The sequence below is a fragment of the Metopolophium dirhodum genome, chromosome 9 (genome assembly GCF_019925205.1).
Source record: "Metopolophium dirhodum isolate CAU chromosome 9, ASM1992520v1, whole genome shotgun sequence".
In the NCBI taxonomy this organism is placed as follows: Eukaryota; Metazoa; Arthropoda; class Insecta; order Hemiptera; family Aphididae; genus Metopolophium; species Metopolophium dirhodum.
The window spans coordinates 20,944,248-20,956,458 of NC_083568.1; the positions used below are offsets into that span (position 1 = coordinate 20,944,248).

A 12,211-nucleotide genomic window follows, 5' to 3' on the forward strand; every position below is an offset into this window, starting at 1 on the left:
TTTTATCAAATTACTTACTAACAAACTAATAAATATTATTTTATTTTTTGTATAGGCTTATTCTAGGCCATTTAGGCCCATTGCCGATTTTACTATTTCTCTCCATGCTTCTCTGTGCTCTGCCAGTTCTTCTCCGTTCATAACAATCATAACTCCCAGCATTTTGAGGTCTTCTTTGACTCGGTCCTCCCAACGTTGCCTAGGCCTTCCTCTCGGTCGACTTTTGTTTTGGTTTTCATTTCGTGATGGCCAAGTTGGCCTTCTGCTCTCCAGACGTGTCCGACCCATCTTATTCTCTAGCTCTTGAGTGTGGCAGCTATATTGGGCCGTTAAATAGAGTATTCAGCTCTCTGTTTGATCTTATTTCATAGCCACCTTCATTGTTTCTCTTTAGTCCAAATATTCTTCGTAGGATCTACCTTTCGAAAATCATTAATTGGTTTTCGTCAGATTTCGTAGACGCCCATGCTCCACAAGCATACAGTACAATATTGGACTGACGAGGGTCTTATATAATCTGATTTTTGTTTTTCTTGATAATATTTTAGATTTATATAATTGGACTAATGAATAGGTAGGTAATAGCATTTGTTGCCGGCTGTGATTCTTATGTGTATTTCTTCGTGGCTACCTGCCTGCGAGTTTATATCTACCCCTAGGTACTTAAAGTTCCGAACTCTTTCAAATGACATGTCGTTTACTGTTATAGCGTTTTGTGGATGTTCTCTCCTAGATACAATCATAAATTTGGTTTTGTTTTCATTAATAATAAGTCCAATCTTACCCGCTTACTCGCTTAAAATGTCGGTTGTTCTCTTGAGGCTATCCTCTGTCTCTGCTATTATAAATTATTATTAATTTATTTTCGTAATTCAGTTCTTACTCTTGATTGTGATTTATTATTTTCAACTGAAACTTGGCTCAATATAAATTATAGTGATGAAGAATTAGGACTTGTAAATTATAATATTTTTAGAGCTGACCGTGAATATAGTCATGAAGTCAGGGGTGGTGGAGTTTTATTAGCTATAAATATTAAATACAATTGCATTAGAATACCCACAGAAAGTATTGTTGGTATAGATTTTATTTTCACTTTATTAAATTATAACAATTGTAAATTACTATTGAGCTGCGTTTATATATCTCCAAATACACATGATTATAGTTACACTGATTATTGTGAATTAGTAGAAAGAATAATTTCCTCTCATTGTATTACAAATATCTTAATCATAGGTGATTTCAATATACCCGGGTTTATGTGGTCAATCAATGAACTTTCATCAAATAATATTGTTAATCTGGTTGCAAATAGTTTTATTAACTATCTTGATTTAAAACAGTGCAACGATGTCGCAAATCATCGCCAAGATATACTCGACTTAATTTTCTCAGATAGTCAAATTAATAATATTCGTAAGAGTATATCCTTTTCAGCGATTTCTGATGATTATCATCCACCTTTGTAGTTAATCTACCCATTAACCACTAGTCTAATTACTCTAGTTGATACATTACCTCCTATTATGTATTTATGTATAATTTTAATTCATGTAATTTTGATGAAATGTGTACATTTTTATCAGAATTTGATTTTATTTATAATTTTAAAAATTTGAGTTTGGATGCAGCTACTTCTAAATTCTATAAAAACATAAGATATACTTTTGATGTTTATGTTACAACATTTTAATTTAATCCTAATCATAATCAGAACATTACGTGGAAAGATCCTGTCCTTCGAAATCTTATTCAATTAAAAAAACAAGCCCATAAACAATTTAAATTAAGTAATTCTCAACATGATTATTTTACTTTTTCTGAACTGCGTAAAAAATGTAAAGCCTTATCTGTCCAAGTCCATGCAAACCATATCTTGAAAATTAAAAATAATATAAATAGTATTTCGAAGTATTTTTGGAAATATATCCAATCCTTGAGATCAAATAAAACTTATTGCAAACTGTTCGTATAAATGCTTGGATTATTTTTATTTTTTTTTGTCCACAATTGTTATAATCGTTAATCGTCTCCGACGATTGGTGATTGCCATAGATGATATAAAATATATGTTAATTCCATAGAACTTACCACACACTCAGTTAAGTACCTACTTATACAGCCTATTATTGAAAAACCATATGTTCTTTTACAGAAATCTTTGTGATCTGCAATTTATCTGTCTATTCTGGTTTTCTATTTCAGTTGTTGTTCGCGTAATCGCATGCCAAATTTAACCATACAAACTAGTCCTCAAGTTTACAGACATTCTAATTCATTATCCCGCCAGTTTATTTAGTCATGGCATATATATTCTATGGTCATGGCATGAACTAAAATGTTTATGGTACTAGGTAACAGGTATACTGAATAGTCATTTGACCATAGATAAAAGATTAGATATTAATCATTCACTATCACATGCTATCACTATTCAGCAGTCACCAGCATTCAGCAATCAGCCATTCAGCCATTCAGCCATTAAGACTATTCAGCCATCTGGTTTCCATAAATCATAATTTCATAGTTACATTTTCATAGTTAGTATTAACTATAAAGTAATAACTAAGTATTAGTTTTATATTTTATTATCTTAAGTAAATAAGTAATTACTATAAAATAAGATAGATCTAGATGCCTAGATATTTTAGTTGATAAGTACCGTACGTTTTTTTTTTGTATGAATTAATAGATTATTTGTAGGTACTTATTATAATTTTTCTTTTATAGGAATAACCAATATAATTGTTTAAAGATGTTAAATATAGTTAAATTTTCTGTAAACAATTTAAACAAATGCTGTTGGTGTACAAAGACTATTGCCGTGCGAAGTTTAAACTCCTGGACTGGTGGTAAAAAATACCTCGGATTCACATATTACCCTAGGTAAAGTTTTAATTTGTGTTTTTTTTTTTATTATGTTTTATTTGTTTTTTTTATAAATGGTTTCAGAGAAGGTGAAGTTGACCCACCATACACAGCGACAAAATTATTCATGGTTCAGAGAGTTAAACGTTATTTATATAATCCGTATTGGCAAAAAAAAATATTGACCGACATGGGCTTAGATCATAAAGTAATATACTCTTATTAAATCAGTTTTATGCAATTCAGATTCCTTATTGATTGAAACAAACTTATAATATTATAGCCTGAAAGTGTGATTGTTACTGTAGTTGTATAATATAAAATCATCCGCAATTTACCCATTACTACATTAAGTAATTCAAAACACATTAAGAAACTTTTTTTTTATAGCAATTGCAATTAATAATTTTGATAAAAATTAATTGTAGTGATATCCAAATTCAATTATTTAGTTATTGGGTGTTATTATAATTTGTAATTCATACGTGCATGTAGGTATTACAGATTATAAGTAATGAAAAATAAAATTAATACAATTCAAACATTCTTAAAAACATTTTTGCTTTTCAGATTAAAATTGAATGTTGGTTTATTGTAATCAGTCTTATTTTGTAAAATTAGAATTTAAAAAAATCTTTTGATTGATTTTATTTTTGAACAGAATTATTTTTAGTTATATTTTATTAAAATGCATAATATTAATACTTCTTTTGTTTTAGGGTAGTGATATAGCTATTGTAAAAAATACACCAGAAATGAATGCACGATTGTGGAAAGTTAAACATTTAATAAAAATAACACCAATACAAACACCTGACGGGTTACCAGAAAAAGAAGAATATTGGGGTACACATTTAGATACTGAAGGTGTGTTTAGGATTTCCAAAACATTTTTACCTGATACTAAGCGTTTAGAAGCTACTGAAGACTTTGAAAAATTGGACAAGCGAGTTGATAAAGATACAGTGGAAAAAAATTGTCGGAACAAGTGGTTGAATCCATGGTCAACTATTGTATAATTTACAATTAATGTTCTTTGTAGTAATATAAAATACCCAAGTATAATTTTTCACAATTTTTTTTAAATTTTATTTAGTTCAGTTAAAATATTATTATGTTGATGAATAAAATAAACATAATTTTATTTTGCTAGTAGTTGTTGATATTATAAGTGGGGGCCGGAATTATATTCTTTTGCAAATTTTTTTTTTAGTCTTAGTAGTCAAACGGGTTCAAAATCCTTACAAATCATGAAACAGGAGAGTTAATGGCAACATTTTTTTTTGCATATTTGGGAATACTTCAAAATGAAAGAATATTTTATATAATAAAGAATATTAGATAATATATTGATTCAATTTTTTAGATGTTCGATATTTTTTTGTTGCAGTGGCGTAAATAATACAAATTCTATGTCTGATAATGGTGATATGATATTGATATATTATATATTTATATGCCATCATATATACGATTGTTATACCCTAAAATAGGACAGTCAGTAGCAGTTTTTTATCCCAATTTAATTCATGTTACATGTGTTGCTCACATGTTCAATAGGATTGCAGAAAAGGTTAGAGAAATGTATCCAGACATAATTCAATTAATGAATAAAATAAAAAAAGTATTTCTAAAATCTCCATACCATGTACAAGAGTATAAAGAAATATTACCAGATATTCCGTTACCCCCTGAACCAGTATTAACCAGATGGGCAATGTGGTTGGAAGCTGATATTTTTAACTGTGATAATTTCCAAGGTTTAAAAAAAGTTATTGAAGGATTAAGTATTTAAATGGTCAAAAATCTCCCAATAGTAATATAAATAATTGTCATAATAATTGAATATTAAATATTATTATTAATAATTTAATCAAACTTTTCTTAACATGTAGTATTTTTTATTATGTACCTATTTATATCAGGTTCTTGTATTAGTTTCTTAATTATTTTGCATATTATGTATCTATTTATATCAGTTTGTATTATTTGCTTAATTATTTTGCATATAAATGCATATTTTTAGTTCAAGAGAATATTTTAATGAAACAGCATATTTTTTGCATTTTTTACTATGATTTTTAAAGAATATTTTCAAATTTTTAAGAGAATATTAGCATCTAATTATGGCTATTTTAAAAGAATATAATTCCGGCCCATAATTATAAGGCTAATGAAATGTTTTAGCTCGAATTTATATGCACTACAAAATCAAAAAATGTTCTTAAAATATGCTTTTATGCACCTAAACTTGCTAAAAATGTGGTTAACTATGATTGGAAACTGTGTTCTACTTAAAATTTAAAAAATGATTCATTTGAAAAAAATAATATAAAAAGTTACAACAATCTTTATTTATTAATTTATTATTGATTAGTAATAATTTCCGAAAGAAAAAACTAAAAATTAAAATAATTTTTCTAAATTAGTGTTTATTAAAATCTATTTATTTATTTTCACAAAATTTTTTATAAAGATTTTACCCAAATTACAAAATATTGATATAATTTGCCATAAAAAAAACCAATGTATTAAATTTAATAATATATGCTGTGGTATGACCAACAGATCTATATGGTCTAAAAACATTGTGAAGTATGCTAAAAAATGTGTTTGTAAAAGAATTTGTATTCTATCCACACTTTCATGAAATTTATTTTGTTTACTTAGCATACATTGCAGTCGACTACTAAAATTATACAATTCCAAGTGTTAGTTCTATGTATTAAATTAAAAACTTAATTTACCGAAAATTTAAATATATGTATTTTGAAGTATTTACATCTTGGTCATTGAGAATTTGAGCTTCTTTGATAAAATAAGGAAAATTGAATTTTCAAGCATAACTATTATTTTTTTTAAAAAATCCAAAGATTAAAAACTTAATTTTAGCATTTTAAAGACATGATCATAATTTTAAAATATTTTGAATCTTTTTGGGTTATTTAAATTATTAATAGTTTTTGACATAATATAATGTATGGTAAAATGTTTGTGAATTAGCTTGAAAATTTAACACTAGGTTTCTTATAACTTATAAGCTGTTCTTAGGGCCAGTTGTACCATCTCCGATTAAAGTTAATCGTAGTTTAATTGGCCGAATTTGCCCGGTTAAGTATTTGTTATCAGTTGATTAAGTGTAATCGAAGTTTATTTTTTGTTTACCAACTAAAGCTTAATTTACAATGTTAACATTATATTTCTAAACTATTACTTGCTCTTATATTATTTTAAGCATATTTTGGAAAATAAACTTCAAGGTATATTTTCAAACTTATATATAATGGTAAAAATTGCATAAACATTACCGGTTGGCATAAGCGCAACTAAGGTTAAAATTCTGGAGGGGGCTAAAGCCTACCTAAAAAAATTATTAATTTAAAATAAACTATAGGCGACTTATATCTAATTCAATAAGGAATACTTTGGGGTCAGAGGGGCTTGTTTTATAGGTAGGTACATAAAAAAAAGTAATAATATTACGGAGCAATTTTTGAATCTGTATTTTCTTGTGGAGACCAGATAAATATTTAGTATTAAGTTGATGGTTATACAAACACACAATATGGAAGTATGAATAATAAGGTATTTCTATCTAAAAATCATAACAAACGCAGTTGAGTATAAAATGAAAGTTCCTCGAAGCATAATAAAACTAGAAAATCCTTATTTATTGCCTAAAGCCTAAAAAACCAATGTTAGTGCTTCATAACAGTTTTTGAAATGTAGATCTTGGTGACAGGAAAAAAATTACCTTACCATCTTAAATTTTATTTTGTACTTTTATGCTTTATTATTTTGGCTGGGTGGTTGATGAGATATATAGAAGGGTTTTAAAAACAAGTCTTCAGTAAAATAGCTTTAGGAAAAAAAAATTATGATAAAAAGTTTTGAAGATACTTCAGCAAATGTACAGTAGGTTTGGTTTTGTTTAAAATAAGGTTAAATTGCCTAAAACTAAAAAAAAATGAATAGTTAGACCCCCTTAAAGGGGTTTTTTTTTCATAACTTAAGGTATGTTAACATGTTATGCCGGCCGATCACTTTTTGAAAGGACACATTGTATAAAAGAATTATCTGAAACTACAATGACAATTTGTCACTTGTGGATTATAATTTTAGATATTAGTAGAATAAAATATTATTGTAAGTAATAATTTATTTATTGCTTGTAACTATAACTGAACTTGATTTTAATCTCCATACTACAAATAAATAGATAAAATTATGATTTTATTCAACAAAATATTTACATGTTACACTACTACATTAAAAACACATTAAGTAATATTACAATTTCCAAAGTGTAACAATGGCATTGCCAAGTCCATCACCAACAAAAATGACTTTCATAAATCCAGCCAAGGTGACAATTGCAAGAAGAGTAATAGCTGCATGTCCAGCTTTGTTAGCCAGCTGTCCTACAACTGGTACACGTAAATAGTCAACTACCAATGCTTCAAGTCCCCTTAAAAATAAAATAAAAATATTTGTATGAATAATAATTATATTTTTTATTAAAAAAATGTACTCAATATATTATTGCTAATTTTTACAATATTCAAGCACTATTATTTATACTTAGGTTAACAGCATAAGAATATGAAGTATTCCCCCCAACAAAGTTTTATATTGCAAGCTTTTTTATCTAAACTTAAGATATTAAAAAAAAATATTTATGCTATTCTGTTCCCCGTGAGTTGACTACTTTTTTTTTTGCGCACGCAGAGTATGGTGAAAACATTGTGACAATACTGTTCACTACGTATATACTGTAGAGATTCACGATGTGAAACTGTAGAACTACAGTGAACTGTATTGTCACAACGTTTTTACCATACTCTGCATGTGCAAAAAAACAAAAAAGTTGGTCAACTTACGGGGAACAGAGCATATTTAAAATTAAGAGGATGCTACACGTGCATATGTTGTATCTGTCTTACAAATGTACCTAGAACATGGACAATTTTAAGTTTAAAGTAATACTTTTATTTTTACTCTGTAATTTCTAAAATTAGAGTGAAATTTCCTCTAATAAAATTTAAGGTAAGATTATTATCTAAGGCTTCTCATATACTTAAATTTTAAAGCAAGTTATGAGTATTTTGAGATGTACAAATAACAGAGTAAAATGGATTATTGTTAACTAAAAATTAACTATGATGTACATTAGTAAGACTAAGTGATTTCGATAAAGCCCCCATGTGTTGTCTTTGTTGAGTGAATAAGGTAAAAACATGACCTGATTTAGTTGGTTTTTTACAATATTTTAACATATTTTAAGTTGGATAGTTAGTCAATTCACTTTAATATTCCAAATTTCATTCATTCCTATAAATAAAACTATACAATAAACTTTAATAATATTATGGTATTACCAGTAAACATGGAGACTGATGCTTCCTGCCAATAAAGTGTCAACTATTGGTGATGAATATAATACTGAGGCAGGAAACAATCCCATAAGTGCTATAGAAACAATACGTTCTGTTCTCCAATGACTAGCATAATTTTTTCCACTCTTAACAGCTGCAGCACTTCCAGTGAAACGGGCTATCACTGGAGCAGTCAGTAAAGGCTTCTAAAATGAAATAAAACATCTAACATGTTATCATTGATTATAAATGCTAGTATTTATAATCAATGATGTTATTGAATCCAAATGTAAGTACTCACATCACACTTATATCCTACCAATCAATTTCTCATTTTTATTTCTACACTTATGGTATCTTTTTGTGCAGGTTCGATGTTTGCCGCCCCAAGACCAATATCGTTTTGCGCAATGTCGAAGTGTGTGAATCGATTTAATGTCACCAGTCATATGGGAAACAAAGTACTTACTGTAAGTGTGAAGTGTAAACAAGACATTGGGTTTTTTTTCATTAAAAATGAGAAATTGATTGGTAGGACATAATTTAAATGTGATGTGAATACTTACATTGAATTGACGAAAAAGTTTTAGGCTCAACATTTTACTTTAAAACAAGGCAATATAATAATTTTATTAAGTAAATTTTCAGTTCGTTAATTTAGAAGCTAGTTACTTAAAAGTTAAATTATTGCACGCTATTACTTAATACTTTCACAGATTTGCAGTATTGTCATATAATTCTCACTAATTCTGGCAATAATAACATATTTTGTCCTCAAAGATCTATCAAGCCACAATCATCAAACAGCTGATCGCTGTGTTTACATCCATAAAGACGAATTGTGATAACGTCCCGAAATAATGATTTCCACCAATTCATTTTTGCACCATCGTTCTTAACTGACTGGTAATACGTGGGTTTCAAAAAAAAAAATTGAAAATTCGTGTGGGCGATTTGTATCAAAAACACGATGGGTAAATATGTGACAAAATAGATAGGTCACAGATTTATAAAACTATTTTATATTTTTATATATCTGTGAGATAGGTATAACCATAGGACCTATAAACCATGAACTAAGAGAGAAAAGAGTGAAAGAACATAAAGGGGATAATCATAGACGTATACTGTATTCCCCCCACGTTCTCTTTTCGCTTTTCGTACTCCTGACCTCTCTCTCTAAGCGCTGTCCATTAGTTTATAGGTCTATGGGTATAACACTATAACCACAGTTATCTATAATAGTTTTTTTCAGTAAACGCGTTGCGCATATTCTCCTTCACCTCCGGCCCATGTCGTAGTTCTCCACTTTTGATTGGTTGATTTTGTCATGAAATTTATCATATTAGATAATAATAATAATAATAAAAGACATTGGCGCCAAAACTGAAACCATTATCATATTTTAACCTAAAATTGAAAATCAAACAAATGAATTATTGATAATTATTAATTTAATAAATATAATCTTTTTTCTATGATGGCATCACAGAATGAAACTTTGTTGCAATCTGAATCCATAAATTCATAAAAATTGAATTATTGTCAAATACTTTTAAAACTCTGAGATAACTGAGATTATAGCAACATCTAACATCTTATAGGTACAATGATGAAAGCAAAACCAAATCTCCCTTGGTAAGATATATTATCTATTTTAAAACTTATTTTACCTATTAATATTCTGTTATTTTTTACTATACTATATGTATGATCACAGGGTAGAAAAGTATCGACCGAATACTTTAGATGATTTGATCTCACATGAAGACATTATTCAAACAAGTAAAGCATAAGAACCTTTTTTTTATAAACAAATTAATTAATATTATGTAAATCTATATAGTTGGTAAATTCATTAAAGAAGATCAGTTACCTCATTTATTATTTTATGGACCTCCAGGGACTGGAAAAACTAGTACGATATTAGCATGTGCCAAGCAATTATATACTCCAGCACAGTTTCGTTCAATGGTTTGTATATTGTACATATATTGATAATATTAAAATGGGTATAATTATTTACTTATTTTTTTTTTGGTCTTAGAGCTATGGCAACTATGGAATTTAGCTTTTTATGAAGGGGGTTACGGTTGGTTGAAGAACTCGTGTTTTTATATTAAGCATGTATTCATAACCAAAAACTCAGATGGTTACCCATCTGGAAGCCAGCCACGCTGGAAGGTTGCTTGACCACATCACATATAGTTGATATACCAGACCCAACATTAATATTATAGTTATCGTTTATTGAGTTAATGACATTAAGATTAATTTAACAATCAAACCATTTTAGTTGAAGGGTTTGAGTTTCATTGGCAGAATATTTACTTTTGGGGGACGATGAATAAAAATATATTTTTTTCTCTGTATGATTGACTTAAAATTGCTCTCTTTAAAACTGTCGTTTACTTGTTAATCAAACAAAAAAAATGATGAAACTTAAAAATCTAGTAAAATATTTCTATAGAAAATCGTTTAACTGATAGTAATGCTGTTAATCATAGTAACATAATCCATAAGTTGTGAAAAATTGTTTATTATTCATTATAATATAATACCAGAAGTAAATTCCCAAGAACATGTCTATAAAAGGTTAAAACTTGTATACAGATTTTCGTATATAATATTAAACAATAAACTTTATAAAATCAAAGCCTAATAATAGATTAGGTGATTATCAATTTTTTAAACTTTATTCTTGTTTCTTTATTTAAATAAATCAACTCACTGTACCATAAAAGTAAATATTAAATCTTATGTTAGTTTAGTTTTTTTTTCTGCTTAAGTGTGTAATACATTTTTTTTACATGTTTAGGTTCTTGAGTTGAATGCATCTGATGACAGAGGAATTAATGTTGTCAGAGGACAAGTTTTGAACTTTGCATCAACCAGAACAATTTTTAAATCAGGTTTCAAATTGATTATTTTGGATGAAGCTGATGCTATGACTAATGATGCCCAAAATGCTCTAAGAAGAAGTATATGAATTTTAAAATATTAATAATTTAAATAATTAAATAAAAATGTCATAACTATTATGTTAACTTTTTAGTTATTGAAAAGTTTACTGATAATGTTCGTTTTTGCTTGATTTGCAATTACTTAAGTAAAATAATTCCCGCATTACAATCTCGGTGTACACGCTTTCGATTTGGTCCACTTGATTTTAAACAGATCATGCCTAGACTTGAATATGTTGTTGAACAAGAAAAGTATGGTATTCTCACTTTCTTTAGTATATGTTTTTCTACATTTTAATTGATTTTTTTTTTAAAACTTATTTTGATTCGATTAATAGAGTGAAAGTAACTGAAGATGGTAAAAAAGCATTGATAGATTTGGCACAAGGAGATATGCGAAAAGTTCTTAACATATTACAAAGTGCTGCTACTGCGTTTCCAGAAGTAAACGAAGATTCTGTATATACATGTGTTGGTCATCCACTAAAAAGTGATATTATGAATATTTTAAAATGGTTGTTAAATGATGACTTTTCTACTACCTTCCAAAGTAAATCGTCATAACTGCTCAATTAAATCAATAGATGTGTAAAATAAATTATATGTTTGTCATAGAAATTCAAGAATTAAAAATTCAGAAAGGTTTAGCTTTGCAAGACATATTAACGGAGTTGCACACATTTTTATATAGGTGTAAGTTATTTTTTTAATAGTCATCTAAAAAATTGTAATATTTATTTAGTTTTTATAATATATATTATAACAACTATTGCCTAATAACATTTCTTATACATTTTAGTGGATTTACCACCAGATTCTCTCATTGATATACTAACTGAAATGGCTGATATTGAAATACGCCTCAATGGTGGAACAAGTGAAAAAATACATCTTGGTAGTTTAATCAGTGCTTTCCATATGATAAGATCAAAATTAAAACCCGCTGATGATTGAAGACTGCACAATTAAGTATTTTATTCTTAAGTTTGCATTTTTTGTTTT

The 12,211-nt window shown here is 27.8% G+C and overlaps 3 protein-coding genes across 5 annotated transcripts; 2 read left to right on the plus strand and 1 right to left on the minus strand.

Moving 5' to 3' along the window:
• The first annotated feature begins 2,394 nt into the window (after nucleotides 1–2,394).
• On the plus strand, nucleotides 2,395–4,021 carry LOC132952160 (uncharacterized). 2 transcript variants are annotated; one of them, XM_061024347.1, is made up of 4 exons: nucleotides 2,395–2,543; nucleotides 2,734–2,889; nucleotides 2,956–3,079; nucleotides 3,591–4,021. In XM_061024347.1, the coding sequence occupies exons 2-4, from the start codon at nucleotides 2,759–2,761 to the stop codon at nucleotides 3,888–3,890; spliced, it is 555 nt and encodes a 184-aa protein (XP_060880330.1). In that variant the 5' UTR covers nucleotides 2,395–2,543; nucleotides 2,734–2,758; the 3' UTR covers nucleotides 3,891–4,021. The 2 variants fall into 2 exon arrangements, with proteins under 2 accessions (XP_060880330.1, XP_060880329.1); XM_061024346.1 differs by having other exon boundaries at nucleotides 2,457–2,666.
• Nucleotides 4,022–7,083: 3,062 nt separating this feature from the next.
• Nucleotides 7,084–9,330, minus strand: LOC132952161 (succinate dehydrogenase [ubiquinone] cytochrome b small subunit, mitochondrial-like). Of its 2 annotated transcripts, none has more exons than XM_061024349.1 (3): nucleotides 9,071–9,330; nucleotides 8,250–8,452; nucleotides 7,084–7,339 (listed from the first exon to the last, which is right to left on the minus strand). In XM_061024349.1, the coding sequence occupies exons 1-3, from the start codon at nucleotides 9,074–9,076 to the stop codon at nucleotides 7,162–7,164; spliced, it is 387 nt and encodes a 128-aa protein (XP_060880332.1). In that variant the 5' UTR covers nucleotides 9,077–9,330; the 3' UTR covers nucleotides 7,084–7,161. The 2 variants fall into 2 exon arrangements, with proteins under 2 accessions (XP_060880332.1, XP_060880331.1); XM_061024348.1 differs by lacking the exon at nucleotides 9,071–9,330 and adding an exon at nucleotides 8,813–9,030.
• A 332-nt stretch (nucleotides 9,331–9,662) lies between these two features.
• Nucleotides 9,663–12,167, plus strand: LOC132952159 (replication factor C subunit 5). The gene is made up of 8 exons (XM_061024345.1): nucleotides 9,663–9,884; nucleotides 9,967–10,031; nucleotides 10,093–10,220; nucleotides 11,065–11,227; nucleotides 11,302–11,461; nucleotides 11,548–11,759; nucleotides 11,825–11,902; nucleotides 12,009–12,167. The coding sequence occupies exons 1-8, from the start codon at nucleotides 9,856–9,858 to the stop codon at nucleotides 12,161–12,163; spliced, it is 990 nt and encodes a 329-aa protein (XP_060880328.1). The 5' UTR covers nucleotides 9,663–9,855; the 3' UTR covers nucleotides 12,164–12,167.
• The last annotated feature ends 44 nt before the right edge of the window (nucleotides 12,168–12,211 follow it).

Bases quoted from the DNA above. Each gene is read 5' to 3' on its own strand.
- LOC132952161 (XM_061024348.1), bottom strand. From the start codon at position 8,845: ATGTTGAGCCTAAAACTTTTTCGTCAATTCAAT. The intron at 8,453-8,812 runs GTAAGTATTCAC...ATTTCATTTTAG, and splicing joins AACTTTTTCGTCAATTCAAT to AAGCCTTTACTGACTGCTCC. The intron at 7,340-8,249 runs GTAATACCATAA...TTTATTTTTAAG, and splicing joins ATCAGTCTCCATGTTTACTG to GGGACTTGAAGCATTGGTAG.
- LOC132952160 (XM_061024347.1), top strand. From the start codon at position 2,759: ATGTTAAATATAGTTAAATTTTCTGTAAACAATTTAAACAAATGCTGT. The intron at 2,890-2,955 runs GTAAAGTTTTAA...AAATGGTTTCAG, and splicing joins GGATTCACATATTACCCTAG to AGAAGGTGAAGTTGACCCAC. The intron at 3,080-3,590 runs GTAATATACTCT...CTTTTGTTTTAG, and splicing joins ACATGGGCTTAGATCATAAA to GGTAGTGATATAGCTATTGT.
- LOC132952159 (XM_061024345.1), top strand. From the start codon at position 9,856: ATGATGAAAGCAAAACCAAATCTCCCTTG. The intron at 11,228-11,301 runs GTATATGAATTT...TTAACTTTTTAG, and splicing joins CCAAAATGCTCTAAGAAGAA to TTATTGAAAAGTTTACTGAT. The intron at 11,760-11,824 runs GTAAATCGTCAT...TGTTTGTCATAG, and splicing joins CTTTTCTACTACCTTCCAAA to AAATTCAAGAATTAAAAATT.